The sequence below is a fragment of the Phocoena phocoena genome, chromosome 18, assembly GCF_963924675.1.
Source record: "Phocoena phocoena chromosome 18, mPhoPho1.1, whole genome shotgun sequence".
In the NCBI taxonomy this organism is placed as follows: Eukaryota; Metazoa; Chordata; class Mammalia; order Artiodactyla; family Phocoenidae; genus Phocoena; species Phocoena phocoena.
Genome location: NC_089236.1, coordinates 12102444 through 12126880, shown reverse-complemented (window position 1 = coordinate 12126880; position 24437 = coordinate 12102444). Strand labels below are relative to the sequence as shown.

At 38.4% G+C, this 24437-nt stretch overlaps 1 protein-coding gene across 1 annotated transcript in view; it reads left to right on the top strand.

Moving 5' to 3' along the window:
* CCDC169 (coiled-coil domain containing 169) overlaps positions 1-23013 on the top strand; it is a 42964-nt gene extending 19951 nt beyond the window's left edge. The window contains exons 6-10 of the mRNA XM_065895911.1: positions 12929-13027; positions 13246-13299; positions 19281-19309; positions 19630-19677; positions 22914-23013. Of these exons, the coding sequence (XP_065751983.1) occupies positions 12929-13027; positions 13246-13299; positions 19281-19309; positions 19630-19677; positions 22914-23013 (330 nt within the window). The remainder of the gene's footprint in view (positions 1-12928; positions 13028-13245; positions 13300-19280; positions 19310-19629; positions 19678-22913) is intronic.
* Positions 23014-24437: the final 1424 nt, after the last annotated feature.

Here is a 24437-nt window from a genome sequence, read left to right as displayed (position 1 = left end):
TTTTGCAGACCTCTCTGTTATTTACAACCCAGAAATACCCTTATGTCTGTGTGTTGGAAAGTCAGGAAAATAACGTTTTTTTGTTGTTGGAAAAGTGGTGAAGTTTTTTCCTCTGCCATGGAGTCATAGCTCCATCTTGTGGTAGTTAGAAATTGCTGCAAGGGCTCTTTTAAGCTTAGTGTTTCTTAACTGTAGGTAGAATTTTATTACTACCTACAGAATATAAAATATCAAGTTCTACCTACAGAATATAATATATTCTGGCTTCCTGCTTCTTGACAGCCTACCCCCAGTCATAGCTCAAGAAACGGGGTATCTAGCCTCCTGGAGGGTAGCAACAAGTGCTGGTGTGACATGGGAGAAGACTCTGTAGTATATCTAAAAAGCATTTAATCAGTTTTCTCATTGCTGCCTCAGACTCTGTAATTTATTCGTGTTCATAAAAATACTTATTTCCCTTGATGAATTTGTCTTATTCTTGAAGAAAATGTCTTTCTCTAAGAGGTTTAGATCTGAAGGCAGAAAATTATATTTCTCTTCAGTAAAGAACAAAAGAAATGTTAGAAGAACCAAGAGTGGGGCCACATACTAAGCAGAAAGGAGAGAGAATGAAAGTTCAGGCTCTTAAGGAGCTGGTCCTCTCTATTCTCTGGGCAGATGCCCTGAGTACCTGGGTTTTCTTACACAGTGGAATCCAGAGGGCGTTTGTCTGAAGAGCAGGGATTAGGAATCTAACCAGGGAGTTGGTGATGGAAGTAGCCAACTACTGAGCAAAAAGCATTAGGGATCCAAAAATCCTATATCCAGTATAGGAAAGAAATCTCTCTTTTCTGAGGACAAAAGAGTCTTATTCTTTATATCAGAAACAATATTTGTGAGATTCAGACATGTACCCTTTGTGTAATACAAATATTTTTGGTTTTCTGTTAGGTTGATAATCAGAGAAAAGGGCCTAAATTAGTTGTTTTGTGGGACAGAGTATGACTTCAAACACCATTTGTAAATTTACTGACTCTCTATCCTTGTTGTAGATTTGCTTAGTCTTTAGGAGAAACCTGAACCCACATACTTAAGAAACTGATGTCAGTTAGTTTGAATACTGATTTTGAGTAACTTCAAAGTGCAGCTTTGCTTATGAGCACTGGTTTTTGACCTGTGCATGTCTAATTTCTTTAAATGTTATCATTAGAAAAAGAAATATGAAACATCCAATAAATTATTTTCAACCTGGACCACTAAAGTGGACTTGATTTTAATATTTTAGAAAAAGTATTTACTTAAGTGAGAGTGGGGTTCTAGTCCTTGTTTGGATACAGATGGGCTTCAAGCCTTCAACCTTTCTGAAGATTGCTTTTCTCATCTGAAGGCAGTATGCTTAGATAAACTTTAAAGTGCCTTACAGTGGTATAATTTGTTAAACTTTAATTTTAGCAAGATGTCTCAGTTAAGGGTTATGTTTGGCTGCATATAGGAGAAAGGCTTAAACAAGTAAGGTATTTTGGAGCTTTTCCTCATGTAATAGGAAAGGTGGAAGGTATGCAGTCCAGGGTTGGTGCAGTGGCTCTATAATGCCTTCAGGAGTCCAGACTCCTCCTGACTTTCCACTCTGCTGTCCTTTAATGAGTGGCTTTGTCCCCATGCTCACAAGATGGCTTCTCACTTGCTTCACAGTCTCATTCAAGGAAAGAAGTAGGAGAAGGGAAAAGGGAAAGGTGAAAGCTAGTCAAGTCAGCTTCCTCTTAACGAGCTGCACCCAGCAGTTTCCCTGTACATCTCATTGGTTAGAACTTTATCACCTGGCCACCCATGTTTGCAAGGAAGGCTGAGATTTGTAGTGTTTTAACTGAGCATAGTAGGACGAAGGGGAAGATGGACATTGGATGTGCAGTCAGTTCCATCTGCCACGCACAAGCTCTATCACCACATTTCATTTTAAGGTAATATGTGTTTATTTAATATTATTTGGAAAATAAAAGAGAAGAAAAATATTAAGTTAAACACATCTACTGTTGTCTTCTTAGTAATTTTTGGTATGTATATATATTGATTAAAAGGAACAACTCAATAGATAAGACAACCAAAAGGGGAAAAAAGGAATAAAAAAAAGGACTGCACTTTTTAAAAAATATGTAATTGTAACCTTACTTCATGGACAATTTTGTATTCTATTGGTATGTTCACCATGGACAATTAAATCAATTATTTCTTACGTTTTCTTCATGTACATTTTTAAGGGCTACATTATATTCCATTGCATTGGATTATTAATGTTCAATTACTTTCCCCTATAGTTCAATAGTTTAGGGTATTTCTGGTTTCAATTTCAAATACAACAAAACCCACAGAGGACAATATGGCAAAAAATATATTGTAGTATTTGCAAATCTTTGGATCTTTGTCACTTTTTGACCTCAGCTTTTTTAATGAAAATACTTTATAGAGTCGAGGCAAGATGATCTTGGATTTAGTATATGCCATTCCAGTTTATTTTAAAATACCTTTCTAGGGCTTCCCTGGTGGCGCAGTGGTTGAGAGTCCACCTGCCGATGCAGGGGACGCAGGTTCGTGCCCTGGTCTGGGAAGATCCCACATGCCGCGGAGCGGCTGGGCCTGTGAGCCATGGCCGCTGAGCCTGCGCATCTGGAGCCTGTGCTCCGCAACGGGAGAGGCCACAACAGTGAGAGGCCCGCATACCACACACACACACAAATAATAAAATACCTTTCTACATATATTGTGTCTAAACATTCGTGTAAAAAAATCATGCTGTATGTGGCATTCTTTTTTTTTATTCTATCCATGTTAATACATAAAGATCTAGTAAATTTTATCTGCTGTATAGTATTCCATTAGATGTATATATCCTAATTTATGTATTCCTCTATTTCACTACATTGAAGACTTTTCAAAATCTCACTATGACAAACATTGCCAAGGTGAACATCCTTATAAACGTCTCTGAGTACGGAGTGTTCCTCTGGACTTTGCTAACTTTTCTGCAAAGGCTAGAGAGAAAATATTTTCAGCTTTATAGGTCACCCCATCTCCCTTGCAACTACACATTTTCACTGCTGTGTACTAACACATCTTCCTTTACAAAAACAGGCCACAGCCAGATTTGGTGTCCAGGCTGTAATTTGCTGGCTCTTGCTTTAGGGCAGTGGTCCTCAAACTTCCATAGTAACAGAATCACCTGGAGAACTTCATAAAAATATAAAGTTCAACCCCATTCTTTATCCAGCTTGCTACCTCTGCAGTCTTTATTAGTTCTCCAGCTAACTCGAATACACACCAAAGTTTGAGAACCGCTGCTCTAGCACACTTATAGCGGAGTTTTTAGATCATGAGATATGCACATATTCAAATTTTCAAATAAAGATAACGTCACTCTGGATCGATCTATCTAAAGACACCCCAGGTCTACAGTTAGCTCAGTATGTCAGGAGTAAATAAGAGAGGTGATGGGAGATGAGCTTGGAAATACATGCAAGGACTACATAATAAAGGATTTTGTATCCATGTTAGGGAGTGTGAACTTTTTATATGTGATGGGAAGCTACTGAAGTATTTTGCATACAGTTTTAAAGTCATCTCCTACCCCACCCCCCAGGATCCCCCAGGGATGGGTGAGACTTGAAGCAGGAAAACCAGTTAGGATGCTCTTGTAATAATCTAAGTAAGGGAAGGTGTTTTTCAGCTTGGACAGTAGTATATGGGGATGGAGCAGAGGTGACAGACTGAAGAGATGTTGAGGAATGTGGATTTTATAAGTATCTAGATACTCGGGTGAGAGTGGGAGAGGATTTGAGGATGGTTAAGCTTGAATAACTTTGGGTTAAAATGAGCAGGGCTCTAGAAATCAGAACTAGTGGGGATAATAGGAAATGACTTAGGTTTGTGTGTATTACACAGATACCAGTGGTCAGTCAGCAACTGGAAATAGTTTTAGACTGCAGAACGTTGTCTCTCTGGAAATAGAGACCATGGAGTCATCAGTGTCACTTGAAGTCATGAAAGTTTAAAGATTGCTCAGGCAAAAATATATAGTCTGACAAATAGGATTGAGGATTGAACGCTGGGAAATACTAACATTTAAGGTAATTCAGTGAAGATCAATGAGAAGGAAAAATATTGAAAAAGGATGAGGGGGAGAAGTGGGCAAGAGTGGCATCCCAGAAGCCGAGGGAGGAGAAGGCTTGTGAATGATCAGCAGAGGATGTTCTCCAGGAAACTTCTGGTGCAGGGTAGGATAGAGCGCATGGGCCATAGTTTGGGCAAATTATTCAGAGGCGAAGGATGTAAGCAAGTGCTAACCAGAAGAGAGGATATTGGGGGAAAAAAGTGGTGCAGAGGAAAGTAGGGGTGAGAAAATGGAGTGAGTGTAAGCCATGGAAACATGGCTTCTGGAATTAAACTGTTCTGGTTCAAATTCAAACTATGGGACACTAAGGAAGTTAGTTCATCTCTCTGAGGCTTAATTTCCTCATCTGTAAAATAGAGTTAGTTAAACTCTCTTGCAAGGTTGTCATGCAGACTACTAGAGATATGTCAAACCAAAAGCACAGTGGCTGACAGAGTGAGCAGCGTGTTAGTTCTCTTCCTTCCTTCCCTTGATAAAGGAGAAGTAAAATTTCATTGAAACAAGTCTGTTGTGAGATTAACCTTAATCTATTTGGAAGGAATAAGGGCAAGGGTAAGGCCCAGAGATGTGCAATCTGTTTGACTTATTTAGCTCTGCTGTTACACAGTTGTGAATCTTCTGGTACCTTCTTAAAGCTCTCACAGAATTTTGTGGTTCTTTGTACCTGCCCAGAAAGCAGGGGCTTCTGCAGGGAGTTAAAGCTTCTAATAAAAGGCACAGAACCTTTACTTCCCTTGGGCTAGCTGGGTGTACATTTTCTAGCCCCTTCTGTTTGTGTCCACCAGAAAAAGAATGTAGAGGCTCCCTAATGTATCAGGAATTTCCAGGTGTGTCCTGCAAAGATCTGTGGCCTTTCTGGAAGGCTAGAATCTGTTTTAAGCATACCAAATAACTAAAAGTTAAGGCTAATCCGGCTGTTTCACCTCTGATGAGCAATAGCTATTTCTCAGGCTCTGACCTGGCCCTCCAGGCCTCTTCATTAATCTCTAGTTAGGTAGTTAGGTTACAGAGCTAAGGATGCACTGCACTCTTTATCAGAGCTTGATGGCTCGCACCGTGCAGCCCTGCAGAGGGTTCCCCAGCAAGAAATTGAGTAATCTTTCAGTGCTTTACTGTCACTACTAACATTTGGCAGTGCATGTCTTGTTTCCTAGATTAGCTTGTTCAGGCCAAGTCAAGCTTAGTACCTCTGATACTGTGCCACAAACAGGAAAGTGGGTTGGCTCCTCTACTTCCCAACTTCCCTTTACTGCCCAGCAATGCTGCATCCTTAGCTGCTGGTCAGTCTTTCGAGTAGTGGTTCTTTAATTTTCAAACTCTATAAGAATCACATGGATAATTTATTGAAAGTATACATTCTGGGCATTACTCCCAGAGGTCCTCATTTCGTAGGTCTAGGGTAAGTCCTGAACATTGGTCTTTTTAGCAGGCATTTCAATAGGTTCTATTACAGAGCACAATCTGGGAAAAAGAAACAAACCAATTTAAGGAATTTATATTCCTCAGAGAAAGATGTGCAAGACAGCATGTCTTGCGACAAGAGTTACTATAAAGTCTTTATCACCAACTTCCACCATTTCCCTGTGGTCAACTCTGTGACAGCGGGAGTCTTGGTCCTTGACTCATCTGGAATCAAAATCAATGACACCTTATCTCAGTCTGTTTGGGCTGTTAAAAAAAAATACTACAGACTGGGTGGTTTATAAGCAACAGAAATTTATTTGTCACAGTTCTGGAGGCTGAGAAGTCCGGGATTAAGACACCAGCAGATTCAGTGCTTTGTAACGGCTCGCTTTCTGGTTCATAGACAACGCCTTCTTGCTGTGTCTTCACATGGTGGAAAGGGTAAGGGAGCTCTGGGGGATCTATTTTATAAGAACATTAATCCCATTCATGAGGGCTCAAACCTCATAATCTAAGCATCTCCCATGATACCATCACATCAGGCGTTGGGATTTTAATATGTGAATTTGGGGGGGGGCACAAACATTCAGACCATAGCACCCCTATTTCTCTCTGCTTCTAATTTTTCCATCAGTGTACTCTCCTTTGTTTTCCACTACATCCAGACAACTTGGACCCTTCAAGGAAACCTCTTACCAGCACACATGCTCTGTCAATCAGATGGTTAGAGCACAGGAGATCCCGCTCCTAAAGCCAACAAGACGGCCTGGTTGGGGGAGGCACAAGGGAGGGAAGATATTTAGTCTCACCTCAAATGTTCTCTGCAGGACTCTTGGTCAATTTGTAGAGAATCAATTGCTAGAAAGCCAATTTGCCGAAATTCAAATCCTTACTACGTCCTTATAAATATCTTAAGGCATTTAAAGAAAGGTTCAATTAGCTAAAAACTAAGTCTGTAGAATCAATATGAGATATTATGTTATAGGCATCACCAGATTCGTGTTCTCCCCAAAGATCAGAATGGTTAATTTGGAGACAGGTGTAGCCTCAAATCAGAGAAAAGTTACAGATTTTATTTATAAATCTAATAACAATGTTGTCCACCAGGGGGCGCTTGTCACTTAAGCATGCAGAACGCCGTGCTCATTCATTGTTGCAATTGCTTTCACTAAGAGGTACAGCATATCTAGGAGTTGTGATTAATTGTATTCTCAGGTTTTTCTCTTGTAAGCATTCAATAGAGTGATTTTTTAAGCTTGTAGTTTTTATGTGCTCCTCAGTATAGTAATTGCGATTGTTTTAAAAAGAATAAGTGGCTAATAGAGCTTCTTTTCCACTTGGTATAGATGAAAGGGACTTAAAAAAAATCTAAGTATATTTGATTTCAGGTATGTGAATAGTATCCTGAAATTTCTTATTCTTTCCCTGTTGTTTCAATCTCCTGTTGGAAGGTGACTTTTTACAAGCAAATTAAGACATGAATATAGGTGAAGTATGATACTGTTTGGAATGCTAAGATCTGTTTAGTTTCAAAAACAAAACAGAACAGCTTTTCCATGATAGTAAGAATTAATTTTGTGTGTGCGTGATTTGGGGTGGGGTGGGTAGTTTCTAGTGGTGTCTTCAATTTAGCTGTAGCTCTAGGATATCATTTTAGGCTGCAGTTTTCTAGTACATGATGACTGATTATATAATCAGATAAAACCAGCTCCTTGGGAAGACCAAGAACTTTAAGTTGTGGGTCTTCTAATGAACTGGAAGTGATGGGATGAGAGACTATGTGCCTATGATAAAATCGTTTTTAAATACTAGTTTATTTTGAAGTAAGTAAAATAAAGAATCAAACTCTAGAATGAACCTTAAGGTTATTACAGTATGGTTTTATAATTTTTAAAGGATTTCTGATGTGTATAATAATTTTATAATTGGAATCACAAATGTATTGCTTTTAATGGTCCAAGGTACTTAATGACTAATGTAGTTCTGCAAAATCCAAAATGTGTTCTCATTTTCTCTCTAGGCAATTTTTAAAATTATTTACTTACATAACACTTTATTTTTTAGAGCAGTTTTGGGTTCACAACAAAATTGAGAGGAAGGTATGGAGATTTCCCGTATACCCTCTACCCCACACATGCATGGCTGTTCCCCTTATCAACATCACTCATCAAAATGAACCTAAATTGACCCATCATAATCACCCGAAGTCCATAGTTTACCCTAGGGTTTACTTTTGATGTTGTACATTCTGTGCGTTTGGACAAATGTATTAACAAATTTTGGAAGACCCTCAGTTGGAGGAATAGTCATTGACTTAGAGTTGAGGAAGAAACAGCAAAGTGCCTGCCGAGAGGAATATCAATGAAATTAGAGCAGTCACTCTTCAGACCCACTTAGTGCCTTAGAACTTGGCAGCACCAGGTGCTGAAGAAGGTGGAGGTGAGGATGGAGCTGGAAACTGAGAGATTAATTGAACATATGTACGTACATGGAGCAGTTAGTTACTGGGACCCCTCTGCCACCCCATGTGCCAGGATACTCTCCTTCAGTCAGTTGTCTATTTTCTGGAAAAAAATTAAGCTGCAGTAGCTTTGGACTTTGGGCCTTCAGGCACAGATGAGGGTGAGAGTGAGATACAGGTCTAAAATGATATAATTAAATGAAAATATGTGATTTGGATAATGGAACTCTCAGCTCTCCCCACCTTGCCCTACTCCCAGAAAACCAGCAGCTAGGATTAACCCTCAAAGAGTAGGAGATTGGAGGATTCTTCATTTGAAAAACTGAAATGCCCTTAAGAAAAGCAGTCGGTCTGTCCACTCAGAGAATGCACCTCACAGACTTCCCAGGACAGGAAGGTTAACTGACTGGGGACCCTTGGTGTTGGGCTCGAAATCCATCACTGCTTTTCATCAAGACCACACCTCCCACAGGCTGTTCCAGGCCCATGATCAGGTGCAGTGGGGATACCAAGGCAGACCTATTCCTAGGAAACATGGGACCCCACTGTCAGTGACTTTGGCTTAAGGATTCCCTGCTGGCTTTGCCAGACTTTCCTTAGGCTGCATGCCAGCCTGGGATGCTTCCACTTCCAGGACCTTCTCTCCCTCTCCCCTTCACTGGGGGTCAGACTTGCATTACAGTTGACTACTTTCCCAGCCCTCTCCTGTTCCTTCCCTGTTTCCTTTCACACAGACATTTCTAATAATAGAATCTTTTCACATTTAACCCCATCTTGTTATCTGCTTCTCAGAAGACCACATCTACAACTAGAGGTACTGGGAGTGATATGGGAAAACAGGAGGTTAGATGGGATTTGGCACTGGCTCACTATGTAGCAGGCAGTAGGGGCTGTCCTGATTAGTAGATGTGGCACCAGTAGATCCTGGCTCAGTGTGGCTGTTGAGTTGCTAAAGATTTCACTGATGGTGACCTTGGAAAATGTTCTCATGTAGGGAAATACTGTGGAAGAAGCCATGATGCAGGCATTTGGAAAATATGGGATTATTGCCAAATTGTATTGTCATCCTTCATAAGGATAATGAGAGGCTGAGAATAGTTAGCAAGCACTTAATATCTAAGAGTGAAAAGCAGAGAGCCTTTGTGGTAGCTTCTAAAGAGGCCGTCTATACCAGTAGTGAAAGTGCAGCCACAATAGAACAGCGAGGCTGAAGACCCGATTGTGAGGGTTGCAGAGCTCCAGAGGCATTTGAATACCCAGTCCAAGCAGGCCTGTTATGTGAAGGGCAGGGCCCTGATGGGGATAACCAGGGATCCTAAAACTGTGACAGGACAGCTGGATGGATGCTCGTGATGATGTCAGCTCTACAACTCCACCTGGACCCTCTGGATGGGCAGAGGTGGCCCACCTCTAGCTTTAGTAAGGGCTAGAGCACTCACTGTCCTGGAAGCTGCTCGACACGCCTCTCTGCAGCAAGGCAACCAGTTCCCCCCCGCCTCAGGAGCTGCCCCACCTCCAATCCTGGCTGCCAAGCCAATTCATGATGGTGCTGTTCAACAGCTATAATTAAAAAAAATTAAGAATGGAGGAGGAGAGGCTGAGGACAGTTAACCCAATAGAAGACATAGTTGTTTGCTCATTTCCCAGACCTGAACCAATTTTCAGATCCAGAAATCATAGACCAAAGAAGTGGCTGGGTTCCTAAAAGGAAAGACCCCACAACATCAGTCCAAGTACATATCATGACAATATCTCCAGTCTTCCCCTGAAGAGACCTCTGACCACTTTTACAGGTGACTGTACACTGTGGGAAAGGAAATAACCAGACATTTCGAGGTCTGAGTTGACATTGATCCCCAGAATGGCAATCTGTGCTTGAAGTTCAAATCACACTGGACCCAATGTGCCCACGGACTCCCCTACTCCCACAGTGATAATTTTTCCAGTCCCTAAGTAATTGAAGTAGACATACTTGGCAGTTGAAGTTAACCCCCCATTGGGCCCTCATCTCTGAAGTAAAAGCTATCATGGTGCAGAAAACCTAATGGAAATGTGGTGGGGTGCCTTCCCCACCCAGGGCCAAAATTGTAAAACAAGAACAATTTGTTATCCCAAGGAAGAGGGCCTAACATAGCTCTGTTTAATTTGCCAGTCTGACCCCTGTATAAACTAGGTGTATCTTGGAGAAAGACTGTAGGCTACTGCAGACTTAACCAATTAGTAGCACCAACTGTTTTGCCAGATGTGGTATCACTGCTAGAGCAGACTAACAAGTCTTCAACATAAGGGTATGCAGCCACTGATTTGGAGAATGCACTCTTTCCATTCCAATTAGAAAAGAGGTTCAAGAAGTTTGTGACTTCTGGTTTCAGCTCCAATATGTATAGTGCTTGGGCGTCGTCAATCATGTCATAATAAAAAAAGGTGGATAACCTGAAAATCAATGACTCTTCTTGACTCCTTAGAAATCTGAATTTGCAGGAAAAGTTCCCACCCCAAAATCTGTATGAATAGACAAATCCAGACAGTCACCGAGATCTGCTTAACCTGGACCAGAAGCTGCTGCAAACACAAACTGATAGGAACACTTATATGGTAAATGTGATGAACTACTGGAGGAAGAACAGGCAAATCCATTATTAAAGTTGGAGACGTAACACCTCCTGTCAGCAACTGATAAATCAAGAAGGCAGAAAAATCAATGAAGATATAGCTGAGCTGAACATCACTATCAATCAACTCAGTCTATTGACAGTTATAGAATATTCCATCCAACAACAGCAGAATACAGATTCTTCTCAAGCTTACGTGTAACATTCACCAATGTAAACCACGTTGGTGGTTTAATAGGCACCCTATTAGACTCTGAGCTTCATGCGGATAGGACCTAGGTTTGTAATTCTCACTGTGGTATCCCTACAACAATGCCTGACACACAGGAGGGGCTTGATGAAAATTTTTTAATAAATAAATGAATTGTAAAATTAGGAGACAAGACAAGGAATCCAGTCTGCATGAGAATAGCAGCAAGATATATTCTAACACAGAGAAAGCATATTAAAAATGCTTAAACCTCAAAGGTTAAAACTGCAAATCCACACCAACAAGTAACAGAAATCATCCTTTTGTCATAGAAACTGCCACTCGATTAATATTCCTAAACCTCTGCTTTCATCATGTCACTTCTTTAATAACTTTCAATAGCTCCCAGTGCGTAGACTCCCGAAACTGGCATATACCAAGCCTTTGCTAACCAAGGCCTTCCCTAGTGATCTTACCTTGCCTCTTATTTATTGCTCAGATACTTTGCTTCAGCTCTTGAATTTATGTCTTTCCTATCTACATTTCTTGTATGAGCTTCTAGAGTTTTGGACCATATCTCATTCAGTTTTGGACCATATCTCATTAATATAAAAATAATTTTATTCCAGTTGTTTATTTGTAAATTAATTCCTTTTAGAATTTGGAGTGCATTTTCCCATTGACTCAATATTAAAAATGATGAGATCCTATTTTACATCTCTAAAAATGTATTTAACAAATGATGTAAGTGAAGCATATTACTATGGAAGGCTAAGCTTGGAATCCTTGGAGAAAGGGTCTATGCAGCAAAATTTTGAACTATATCCATCACTCCCTGATTGTCCCTTCAAAAACTGTCATCCTTGAGCATTGGTGTATTTTATAAGGGTTTGATTTTTATAGCGAACTCAGTCGGCTTATCCTCTTGTATTTACAGGGCTTTCATTGATTTTCTTCTGGAGCAAGTTTGTATTTGGGGGAGGGGGATTGAAAACCATTCAGGACGCCAGTGCATAATTTTTGAAGACAAATAATGCCTGCCCGAGAAACATCACTGATCATGTTTTAACAGGGATGCACATATGCATAGTGGAGAATTGTCACTTCCGAAGGATTTTTGTTTTATCACTGCTGTTATTTTTAGAAACTAGAAATTGTCCTGTTTCAGCTGACCTAATTATTCCTATTAATACAATTTTTACACTTCTAATAGTTATTAACAAGTATCTAAGAGAGAATAAGCAAATTTTTTCAAAAATGAGCTGTGTTTCAGGAGAAGGGTATGCGCTCTAAAACAGCTTGCAGTTTGCTCTGTGGAGATTTAAATCGGCAGCTTCCATTTTTATTTGAATGTGTCTTTTAATAAATTCGGTGACCTAGATCATGACCAACAAGAGTTGTGTAGAATTTGACTTGGCGATTTTAAAATCTAATATGTAAGAATATGGGAAGTAATTGGAATTACTGGAAAAGATCAGTTATTAGTTTAGGAATTAAAATTTTAAACCAAATCAGTGTAGTGCATTATTGCTCTGGCACTTGGCTAACCCTCTCTACTTGGCTTCAGCTATTTGTGATGAGGGGTATTTGTCATGGATTGATGTCTTAGATTCCAGAACTGTCCTACTCTACAATATTTTCACAATTCCCCTCATTATCAACCTTATCGCCTGTTCTAACACTCTGCTTTTGTTACCCTGGTAACAATCTTATGAATACACATACAATAATTGTTAGTGTGTGTTGTCTTCGGAGTCAGATTACCTGGATTCTAATTCCAGCTCTGCCATTTATTAGCTCTGTGCCTTTGGGCAAGTTATTTAACCTCTAGCAGTTTTCTCAACAATAAAATGGAAATAAATATATTAGCCATCTCCATGGCTATAATAAGAATTAAATGAAATAATCTATGGAAAGCACTTAACACATGGCATATTGCTAGGGTTCAATGAATATTGTAATTATTACTATTACTATTACTGAAAAGGTACATATTAAAGACTTCTGAAATCACAGACTGATACAGAGGAGAGGGAATTTGTCAATGAAGAAATTGGTGGTCATATTTATTGTTATTTAGAATGTGATCACATGTAAAAATTTACTGTTTATACTTTCAGGAAGCCTTAAATACATTGCTTAAACAACTAGAGAAAGAAAAAAGGAGTCTTGAAAATCAAGTAAAATACTCTGCACTGAGACTGGAACAAGAGTCAAAGGTTTGTTTTTATTCTATACTAAGACGTCCCTTTGGAATGGCCGTGAGTTTTAGTATGTTATCTACAAACCTACTATATAATTCTCACAATATACTTACAAAACTATTTTGTACATTACTTTAAAAAAGCATAGTGATATAAACTTAACTTAGCAGTAGTTTCGCTAGTATTGTAAATCTTCTCTGATGTTGGATTCTACTTCTGTATCTTTCACCTAGGATTACCACAAGACCAGCCGTGAGCGCTGTACATACCTTGCCGAAAGGTCTCAGGTAACTTTTGTTTTTTTTACTTCCAAGTTCTAAGAGTTTCCTCTTACTGTAAATTATGTTATTCACTTTTCTAGGTTTTTGATTGGTTTGGCTTGGTAGGGAAACAGCTGTTGGAATTATGGGTAACAAAGGTACCAAGTTTCTGTATATGGAGGGTGAAAAGGAAAACATATAACTTTAATAAAAAGGTAAAAATGAGATATAAGTTTCCCATATTAAGAGTGTATTTTGCATATTTGCTTCCTTAATTGTTCTTTTAGTTTGATTTGTAATTGCTAGAATTCAGACAAATAAGTGGTTATCCCTCTGCTGTCATGAAACTTAAGGCATTTTACCTCATAGTTATGCATGGTGAAGTCTAAGATAGACCCAGCATTGCTATTGCTAGAAAGTGTATACTTATAAATGACAGGACAGGAAAGTGATCAGTGAATTATGAAAGACATTGCACATATTTTCCAGTTTTTCATTTGGTTTTTCATTTTATTTATGATGTTGGTATATAGAGTTTGTTTTGATGTTGTCAGACCTATCTTTTATTTATGGCTTCTTATGTCATAGTTTAAAAGACTGTCTTCACCTCAGTGTTTCATAACATTCATCACATCTCTTTAGTACTTACATGGCTTAATATTTGACATTTAAATATCTAATGTTCACTAACTTTATTTTGGTATATGTTTTAAGTTTAGGATATAAATTCAATTTTCAGTGTGCATTATCCAAATGGAAGTGTCCAAAGAGCAATTGGATATATGAATCTCAGGAAAAAAAAAAAAGATCAGGATTGAAGATATGGATTTAGAACTTACTAGCACAGAGATGGTAAATGCTACCATGTGAATGAATGAAATGCAACAGGGAGAATACACAGGGTGAAAAGAAGAGATAGTCTAAGATATAGCTCTGAAGAGTTTCAACAGCAATAGTCAAGGGAAGAAGAGCCAGAAAGAGGGCCGGAGTCGTCAGGACATAGCTACATGAGGCGAGGAGGTAGAGGACCTTGAGGGCTGGTTTTGCCATAAAGGTAATCGGCTAATCACTGATCTGGAGTCTCCGGAGGTTCAATGAAAGGACTGAGAGGAAGGGAGCTAGCACTGGGGATTGGAGCCGACAAGGGGATGCATAGAACAACTTGAGAATGAGAGTCAGGGCAATAGGGGATAAAGGGAGGCTTGGACTTCTAGTGCCAATGAAGGTAAGCAGGAAATTGAGACAAAATAGCATCGCTCACGGTAGTCTCTTATCCAGGAAATGGACAATCACTTCAAACTTTATGGTTCTGGGTGCTTGGCTGGAAGCCCTGCAGCACTGACACCCACATTCCTTTCCTCAGACCACGTTCTCTACTTGGAGTACATTGTTTCTCTTACACTCCAGTTCTGCCTCCTTCAAGGTGTAGCAAAATGCCACCCACCTCCCTTATGAGGCCGTGATACGATGAAAGACCACAGACTCTGGAGTCACTGCAGATTTGGATTTGAACACCACATTTGTGCCTAACTGTCGTTCAATCTTCTGGGGCCTCAATTTCTTTCTTCCTCTGTAGAAGGGAAGCAGTGGTACTGTAGTTATCTTGCAGGGGATTTGTGAGGGTTTAGAGGTATAATGTAAGTAAAGTGCTGAGTGAAATGCTTGGCATATAATTGGTTCTAAATTCCAGTAAACGGTGAATATTATTTTCCTGTGTTTCTTTCCCAATCTCCCTAGCCCCTCTCTCTGCAACAGGGACTTGCCTTAGCCATCCTCCTTTAGCTTTGTTTATCTGAAAAAATCATTTGGGTGGAATAGTTCCTAGTTTGATTATACAGGATCACTGAACATACAATCAAAGCCTATTTTAACAGCTTCCCAGGAAGATGTTAATCCTGTTTCCCTGTATAAATGTTAATAAGGATTTTCACTCTAGAGTGAATTGTTAATCTTTATAGTCAAAATGGTTCTGACCATGTGGATACTATGGTGACTGGAAAGGTCAATGAATGATTTGCAGTTCTTCCCATGCTGAATACATAAATAATTGATTCTTTAGTAGATAACTAGAGCTTTTTGCTGAGCCTGCTGTTTATATTTCTGCTGGCTTCACTGTTTTGACTGAAACTGAGTTTCCACATATCAGGATTCTTCTAAGTTACACCGTGTATAAGACATTGCTTTTTAAGAATATACAAGCAATATAGCCAATATTTTTTAATAACTATAAACGGAGTATAACCTTTAAAAATTGTCAATCTCTATAGTATATGCCTGTAACTTACAGAATATTATACATCAATTTTATTTCAGTTTTTAAAAATGAAAGATTAAAAAAAGGATATACAGGCATACCTCAGAGATATTGCAGGTTTGATTCCAGACCGCCACTATAAAACAAATATTACAGTAAAGCAAGTCACGGGCATTTTTTGGTTTCCAGTGCATATTAAATTTATGTTTACACTATACTGTAGTGCAAGAGCATTATGTCTAAAAAACAATATCCGTACCTTGATTTTAAAATACTTTATTGCTAAAAAAATGCTAACCGTCATCTGAGCCTCCAGCAGGTCAGAATCGTTTTGCTGGTGGAGGGTCTTGTCTCGACGTTGATGGCTGCTGACCGATCAGGGTGGTGGGTGCTGAAGGTGGGGCGGCTGTGACAGTTTCTTGAAATACGGCCACAGTGAAGTTTGCCACAGGGATTGACGCTGCCTTTCACGAATGATTTCTCTGTGGAATGCAATGGTGTTTGATAGCATTTTACCCACAGTAAAACCTCTTTCAAAATTGGACTCAATCCTCTCAGTCCCTGACACTGTTATCAACTAAATCTATGTACTATTCTAAATCCTTTGTTGTCATTTCAGCAGTCTTCACCAGGTGTAGATGCTATCTCAAGAAACCACTTCTCTTTGCTCATCTACATGAAGCAACTCCTTATCCGTGAAAGTTTTATCATGAGATTGTAGCAATTCAGTCACATGTTCAGGCTCCACTTCTAATTCTAGTTTTCTCATTACTTCCATCAGATGGAAGTTACTTCCTTTACTGAAGTCTTGAACCTGTCAAAGTCATGCATGAGGATTGGAATTAGCTTCTTCCAAACTCCTCTTAATGTTGATATTTTGACCTCTTCCCATGAATCATGAATGTTCTTAATGGTATCTAAATGGTGAATCCTTTCCGGAAGGTTTTCCATTTACTTTGCTGAAATCCATGAAAGGAATCACTATGGCAGCCCATAGCCTTACGAAATGCATTTCTTAAGCAGTAAGAGTTGAAAGTCAAAATAACTCCTTGATCCATAGGCTGCAGAATGGGGGTTGTGTTAGTAGATATGAAAACCAATTGTTGTCTATCTCCATCGGAGCTCTGAGGTGACCAGGTGCATTGTCAATGAGCAGTAATATTTTGAAAGGAATCTTTTCTCAGATTATATAATAATAATAATGAAAAAGTTTGAAACATTTTTCAAGAATTACCAAAATGTGACACAGAGACATGAAGTGGGCAAGTGCTATTGGAAAAATGGTGCAGATAGACTTGCTCAGTGTTGGGTTGCCACAAAACCTCGAATTTGTAGAAAAATTTCTACAGATTTATTTGCAAAGTGCAATAAAGCAAGGTATGCCTGTACAGTGCACTGTATACTTCACAGTCAGGCAGAAAGACTGACTAGAGCTTGTTGAGACACACAATAAACTTAACTTCTATTCCCACAAACAGAGAATTCTAGCGATGCATCTGAGAGTTGTTGAATATAATGCTTTGGTTTCCAGATAAGGCACCTGAGGCAGCTCTGTTTGATTGTAAGGCAATTCTAATTTTTAGGCTTGTTAAAGCATCAACTCCTTATTTTTCTTCCTTGAAACTTCTGTTCCTTCTTCTTTTTCTTTGAGACTTCCTTAAAACCCATTGCTTTTAGTTCCATCCTCTGAAGAGGAAGTCTACACTCTTTCTATACGACAGCTTTTCAAAGATTTGAAAACAGCTCTCCGTCTTCTCATGGCTTTTTTTACCCCCTAAGCTAAAATATTAAGTTACATTAGCCATTCCTCATGACATAGGTTCTAGACTATCCAGCTGTTTCATTGCCTTTTTCGACAACTCTATCTTGTTATTGTTCATTTGAAAATAGAGCTCCCAGGTTTAAATGTAGACTTGAGATATAATCTCAACAGCATAGCTGTTAGTCTTGTCCTCACCATACTCATTTTTCTTCTCTGCTCTCTGAGCAATCACTCTGAAATACAGGTGAAGAACATTTCAGTGTATAAAATTTCAGTGACTTTGCATTGTCCAAAGGATCTCAGCAAAGCTGCTCAGTGTGTTTTACAAGGTCCTGTCTGACATGCAGTGCCTGCCTCTCCAGCTATGTCCTTACTTACGCCCTGTACTGCAGCCAGACCAATGATATATGTGATTCCTGTGTCTATCATCTGCTTTATACCTTGATGCCTGTGCTGCTCCCTCTGTCTGGAATGTCCTTTCCCTAGTTCTTAATTGGCTACTATTCCATGTGGATCCCCCTAAAGCCAGAATTAGTTGCATCTGTTGTATGCTTACAAAGCACCTATGCAAACCTCTGCTAAGGCAGCTAATTGTACAATCTATTTATTTTGCTGTTTCCCCAATAGATTGTAAGAACCACAATTTGTCCTTGTACCCCAGTGCCTAATGTAGTCGTGGCACATAGAAGATGCTCAATAACATCTGCTGAGTGAATAAATGAATGAATTCTATCTTCTGGTCCAAAGTTGTCACTTTTAGAAAATTAGTTAACATTTTGCTTCACAAAGCAAAGAGTTCCTCAGGTGTGAAATCCAACAGCCTTCCCTTTTGCCTTCAAATGTATTCACATCTTTATCCATCTTTCCCGTTCCTCCTTCTGCCTTAAAGAAAAAGGATCCCATACTTCTTCCCAAGTCTATCTGCTGCCTCTAGGACTCCTTTCATAATTATTTTCTCATATTTCCAGTCTCTCTTCCACTGACTGTGGTGTGTCCTTTGTCTGCAGCATGCTCATCTCTTCCACAAAATACAGCAAAAACAAACTTCTATTTGCCCTATCCTCATAAAACTACTACCTTAGCTTTCTTGTTCTCAGCTAAACTTCATGAAAGAGTGGATACACTCACTGCCTTTGCTATTCACTCCTCGACCTCTTTCAGCTGCCTTCTGCCCCCACCACTGGGTTCTGACACAGTTTATCTCTCAATAGTCAAATACAATACAATGACTCCTTTTCAAGCCTCCTGGTAGCAGACATGTCTGCGGCATTTCATACTGCTCACTGTGCTCACTTTTTAAAACTATCACCACCGCCCTTGACTTCCATGCCAGTATATTTTCCTGGGTTTTCCTGTTGTTTAAATGATGGCCCTATCTTTAGTGATTCTCCTATCCCTTAAAAGTTGCTTTTCCAAGTGTATATCACCAACTCTCTTACCTCTCTGTGTGCTCTTAACAAACGATCTCATTTACTCATGGCTTCAGTTACCATCTCTAAGGTCATCGGCCTCAGTTTCTCCTGAATTGCAGATTATATTTACATCACTCACAAGGTGTGTCCACTTTTGTATCCTGGAAGAATTTAAAAATAGACAATAAATGAAAATCTGATCTTGTCTTTCCATTTCAAGATACCTACAGCTCCTATTGTCTTATCAACCCTAATGGCAGAGTACATATATTATTTATATTTAGTGTCTGTAAAAACTTTTAATGGTCTTTACCAAATGGATGATATGATTTTCATAATTTACTCTATATTTATTTTAAAAATTGCATGGACTATGGGGTTGAGATAGAGGGGTTTCCAGAATCTTTAGAAGCCTGATAATACTGGAGAAGGCCAGAATTTCCCATTATTCTTCAACTTGTCTTAGTCATGCTACAAAAGGACCTGGCTAGGAAAGAGTTAATTGGGAATTGTCAGTTCCTCTTCTCTCTGAAAGCAATCATGAAATAAGAGGATAAATGCTCAACTATTTGTATTTCAGGTCTCTGGCTCCTACCAAGTTTCTAAAAGGCAACAGATGAGACGCAAGAGGGAGGCAATATGGGGATAGATGTATATGTATAGCTGATTCACTTTGTTATACAGCAGAAACTAACACACCATTGTAAAGCAATTATACTCCAATAAAGATGTTAAAAAAAAAACACAATAAGGCGTTCCTGGGGTATTGATAATGTACTACTTCTTAATCTGGATGCTACTTACATGAAAGTGTTGAGTTTATGAAAATTTAACAAGCTGTACATTTATTATATGTGTACTTTTGTGTTTGTAGACTATACTTCAATTAAATTATTTTTAATCCCTTTAAAAAAATAAATAAATAAAAGGCAACAGATGGATCAACTGCCTAGAATGAAAGAGAATCTAGTGAAAACTTAAGTCTAACTATATCTTTCCTTTCTAATTAATTATATTCACGTGTGAGTGGTACTCACAAAACAGTTGTCCATTGTATTTTGGAAGTTGAATGTCCAGATTTTATAGCAACAATGTAAAATAGCAGATGATAAGAGAACTTAAAGAAGTTTGTTCTCTCCATTCAATATTTATATATATTTTGTAGGTTCCAGGAATGCTTTTCATCCTCAAACATGATAAGATCTTGTTTTCCAAGCTAGAATAATACTGTTCCCAAGTAGAGCATACAACTACACCATTACCAACGATATAATCCAATTAAATTATCAGCCTTAACCTTTTTAGTGAGGAAATATGGACGCTGAAATAAATGTAGATGCCAGTGCAGTTTAAACTGTCTTTCCCTATGTGAACAAAAACAATTAAGAATGAATAAAGAACAGAGGAATATTTTATGAGTTTAGGAGGTTATATCTACACATGATTTTTCCTGGTCCTGTACTAAGTACAGAAGAATTACTCAGGCAATCCTTCTCTTTTATAATCTTACCTCACATAGGGAAGATATGCATATATAACTTAACAATATAAAAAATTGTAAATGAAGATATAAATTAGCTATAGATCAGAATCCTTTTCAAATACAGGCATTCAAGGTGCATGCAATATAGCAAGTTTCTTTGGTGAAAATTCATGGGAAAGCAACAATTTGTTCAATATTTGGCTAGACTAATAAGTATTCTTCCTTGAGTAATCATAAATACTTTAAATTATAATTCATTATCTTTGTACATTTTCATCAGTGGAAATACAGTATAGTTAAAACATTAAAGTAAATTCTGGAAAAGGACTTCCCTCTGGAAACTACTATACTTCTGTGTTGGAGGGCCCCAAGACCACTCCCGTGCATGATTCACTAGAACAACTCACAGGACTCAGCATCTATGTGCCCACACAGCTAAGATTTATTACAGCAAAAGGATACAAAGCAAAATCATCAAAGGAAAAGGGTGTATGAGGTGAAGTTTGGAGGAAACCAGGCACAAGTGTCTAAAAGTCCCCCAGTGGAGTCATATAGGAACAGACTTAGTTCCTCCAGCAATGAGTTGTGACAACATGTAAAGTTTTGTATTCCAGGGACCCTCGTTAGATACTTAGTGCCCATGCATTTGCTGGCCATTTGTATATTATCTTTGGAGAAATATCTGTTCAAGTCCTTTGCCCATTTTTCAATTACTGATAAGTTGTTTGTCTTAATTTTGTTGTGTTGTAAGAGTTCTTTATATATTCTGGTTACTAGACCTTATCAGATATATGATTGGCAAAAAATTTCTCCAATTTTGGGTTTTTTTTTCTTTTTTGATGATGTTCTTTGAAGACTGAAAGTTTTGTTGATGATGAAGTCCAATTGATATTGGCTTCGTAGGATCACTTTAGTGGTTGCTTATGCTTTAGGTATCATATCTAAGAAATCATTACCTAATTCAAGAACATAAGGATTTATACAGGTTTCCTTCCAAGAGTTTGATAGTTTTAGCTCCTTTTTGATCCACTTTGAGTTAATTTTTATATATGGTGTGAAATAAGGGTCCAATTTCAGTCTTTTGCATGTGTCTATTCAGTTGTCGTAGCACCATTTGCTGAAAAGACTATTCTTCCTCAGTTGAATTGCCTTGGCACCCTTTTAAAAAATTAACCATAAACATATATTTATTTCTAGACTCTCAGTTCTATTCCACTGATCTATAAGTCTGTCCTTATGCCAGTACCATGCTGTCTTGATGACTCTAGCTTTTCAGAAAGTTTTGAAATCAGTGAGTCTGAGTCCTTCAAATTTATTCTTCTTTTTCAAGATTGTTTTGGTTGTTCGGAGTCCCTTTTTCCATATGAATTTTAGGATTAGTTTGTCAATTTCTTCACAGCAATACCACAGAGCTGAGGAAAGCAGGGTAGGGCAAGTTAAAATATTACAACGCTCAATGTTCTTGCAGAGTTTCAGTTGTGTGTGTGTGTGTGTGTGTGTGTGTGTGTGTGTGTGTGTGTGTGTTTATTAAGTTCTCCAGGATTGCTGCAAGCCTTTGGTTAATTTTTAGACTTCAGAAAAAGTTGCTTCTGACCATTTTTGCCGATTTTCTCATTGCTTTTATGGAGGAAATAATTTTTGGAGGTCTCTATTCCGTCATTTTTGCTGACATCACTCCCTGAGAAAAATAATTTTTAAAGCACCTTGCAGGGAATTGAAGCTGGCTCTTACTACATCAAGTGAGCATACGGGGAAGTTGGCTTTATAAAGATATATAAGTCAGTAAGGGAAAGATGATCCCATGGAAATCTAAGAACAGGAATTCCAATATAACTGGGCCCACAGATATTAGAATTAGAATTCAGGGAAGCTTTAAAGACCTTAGCAGATGTTCATGGATCATCACCTTAGTGATTTGCCATATAGAATGGAAATTAAAGGCACAGGCTTTGAACTCTGACTTCCTGAATTCAAATTACAGATCTACTTACTAACTATATAACTTTGTTTCTTTCTTCTATCTAACAGGGCTAATGATAGTGTCTACACCATAGGGATTTTGTGAAGTTGATAGGAGTAAATAAACAAATAAACAAAAAATAAAAAAATAAAATTTAGAACAGTCCCTGACACAGATTATATGCTATAAAAATGGTGTTATTACTATTTGTAGTATAATAGACCCCTAGTTTATTCTCCACTTCATTTTTCTTCTCATTACCAACTGCTATCTTCAGTTTCTATATCACTTTTATATCATAGACCTTGGTATATATCATAGTTTCAATTTTATTGTAATTTTAGGTCACATATCTTTGGTTTACTCATGGATCCTTATTTCCACCTTGTCCCTGCTCTACTTCATGGCCTCTCTCTATGTATTTTCCTAGCTTTAATTTACATTTCCAGAGGCAAGTATCAGAATGGTCCATCTCATCCCTCTTGGGACAAAGCTCTCCACATTAGGCCGCCTCATGGGCTGCTTCCAAGCCTTTGGATTATCTGCTCTTGAGCTAGTTGCCTCTCTAGCTTGACGAGATGATATGGTGTAACATATGGCTGTTTAGGATTATACAGTAAGCAGAAAATCTGCATAGGGAAATTTCTTTATGAAGGACTGTGAGCTGGGTCAACTAGGTGAAATATACAGTCCTTCCCACGTGACATACAATGTTTTTGTTGTACACAACAGCAACGGAAAAGTCACGATTAACACTTATTTTATTTCAGGGGAAGATGTAATTCAGTTAATCAGAAGACAATGAATGCCATGAGAGGACCAGTAAAAAAGATTTCAAGATCAAACCATCTTCCAAAACTCAATCTGTGATTCCAGAACTGTATGGTTTACTATTTCTTCCCTTTTTTCATCTGTAATCTTCAACTTGTGAAGTTAATGTTCCACACACTTTTCAGGGATTGGAATAGATAAGAAAGAGCTATTGAACTTCCCTTTAGCTCTTCTTCCAGAAGTTTGTTCCTTTGCCTGTATGAAAGTAATTTTCTCAAGTGACCCTATACCATCTAATAGCATTCTTACGATTTTAAAAATATCCTAGAAAGCCTTAAGGTTGACATCATTACACTTGCTTTTAATAATATACCCATGATCTGCTCTGATAGTAACATTGCTATTTTATTTGGATTCTAGTTGGCTGTTAGCTAAAAATGTGCATTCATCAAAACTTTTTGCTATTTTACGCTATATCATGTTCAGCTCTTTAAAACTCAAGGTTTAAACAAAGCTGCAAAGCAGATGCATTTTAAACTTTGATTTGAACTATCATGGTATTGTGGAAACAGGAATCAGCTTGGGTATAGTTCCCACCCTGCTGTGAACTTAGGACATTTGGGGCAAGTTCTTTCACCTCATCTTCATTTCCCACATCTGTAAAATGACTGAGGCAAACTATACAATTGCTAAGGTTCCTACTATTCTAGAAAATTAATACTTACTCAACTGCAAGGTCCTGCCACTTAGCACATGGTAATTTAAGTCATTTTATGATGTTTATTAATTTATAGTGATGGCCCTTTGGACCAAACTTTGCCAAGCGTTCATGATACTCAAGTATAGAGTGGAAATAGAATGAGGGTACAAGAAGTGTTCTTTTTTTTTTTTTTTTGCGGTACGTGGGCCTCTCACTGTTGTGGCCTCTCCCATTGCGGAGCACAGGCTCCGGATGCGCAGGCTCAGCGGCCATGGCTCACGGGCCCAGCCGCTCCACGACATGTGGGATCTTCCCGGACCGGGGCACGAACCAGTGTCCCCTGCATCGGCAGGCAGACTCTCAACCACTGCGCCACCAAGGAAGCCCAAGAAGTGTTCTTTTAAGGTGTTAAAACTTTTATTCAATTCTCCTATTTGTGTTTAGACTGTTTTGTTACTGTCACCTAGGTCTGGAAGATACATATGATTTTTTCCCCTAACTTAATAAGTGAAATTATTGGACTTTTAACTTTACAGAAATCACTCAGAAGTAAGTATAGTTTCTGGCACCAAAAACCTAAATTCTATTCAGTATCACCAGTAATGAATGCCAAATGTATTTCTATAACTACTTATAGATACTCACTTTTCTTCTTTAAGGAAGAATGCATGCATTTCATATAGACAAATAATTCTTTTATGTGACTTTAAAAAGTAATGCAGAGAAATATAAAGTAACTTTCTATATATATATATATTTAAAATATTTACTTATTTATTTATTTTGGCTGCGCCAGGTCTTAGTTGCAGCATGCAGGACCTTC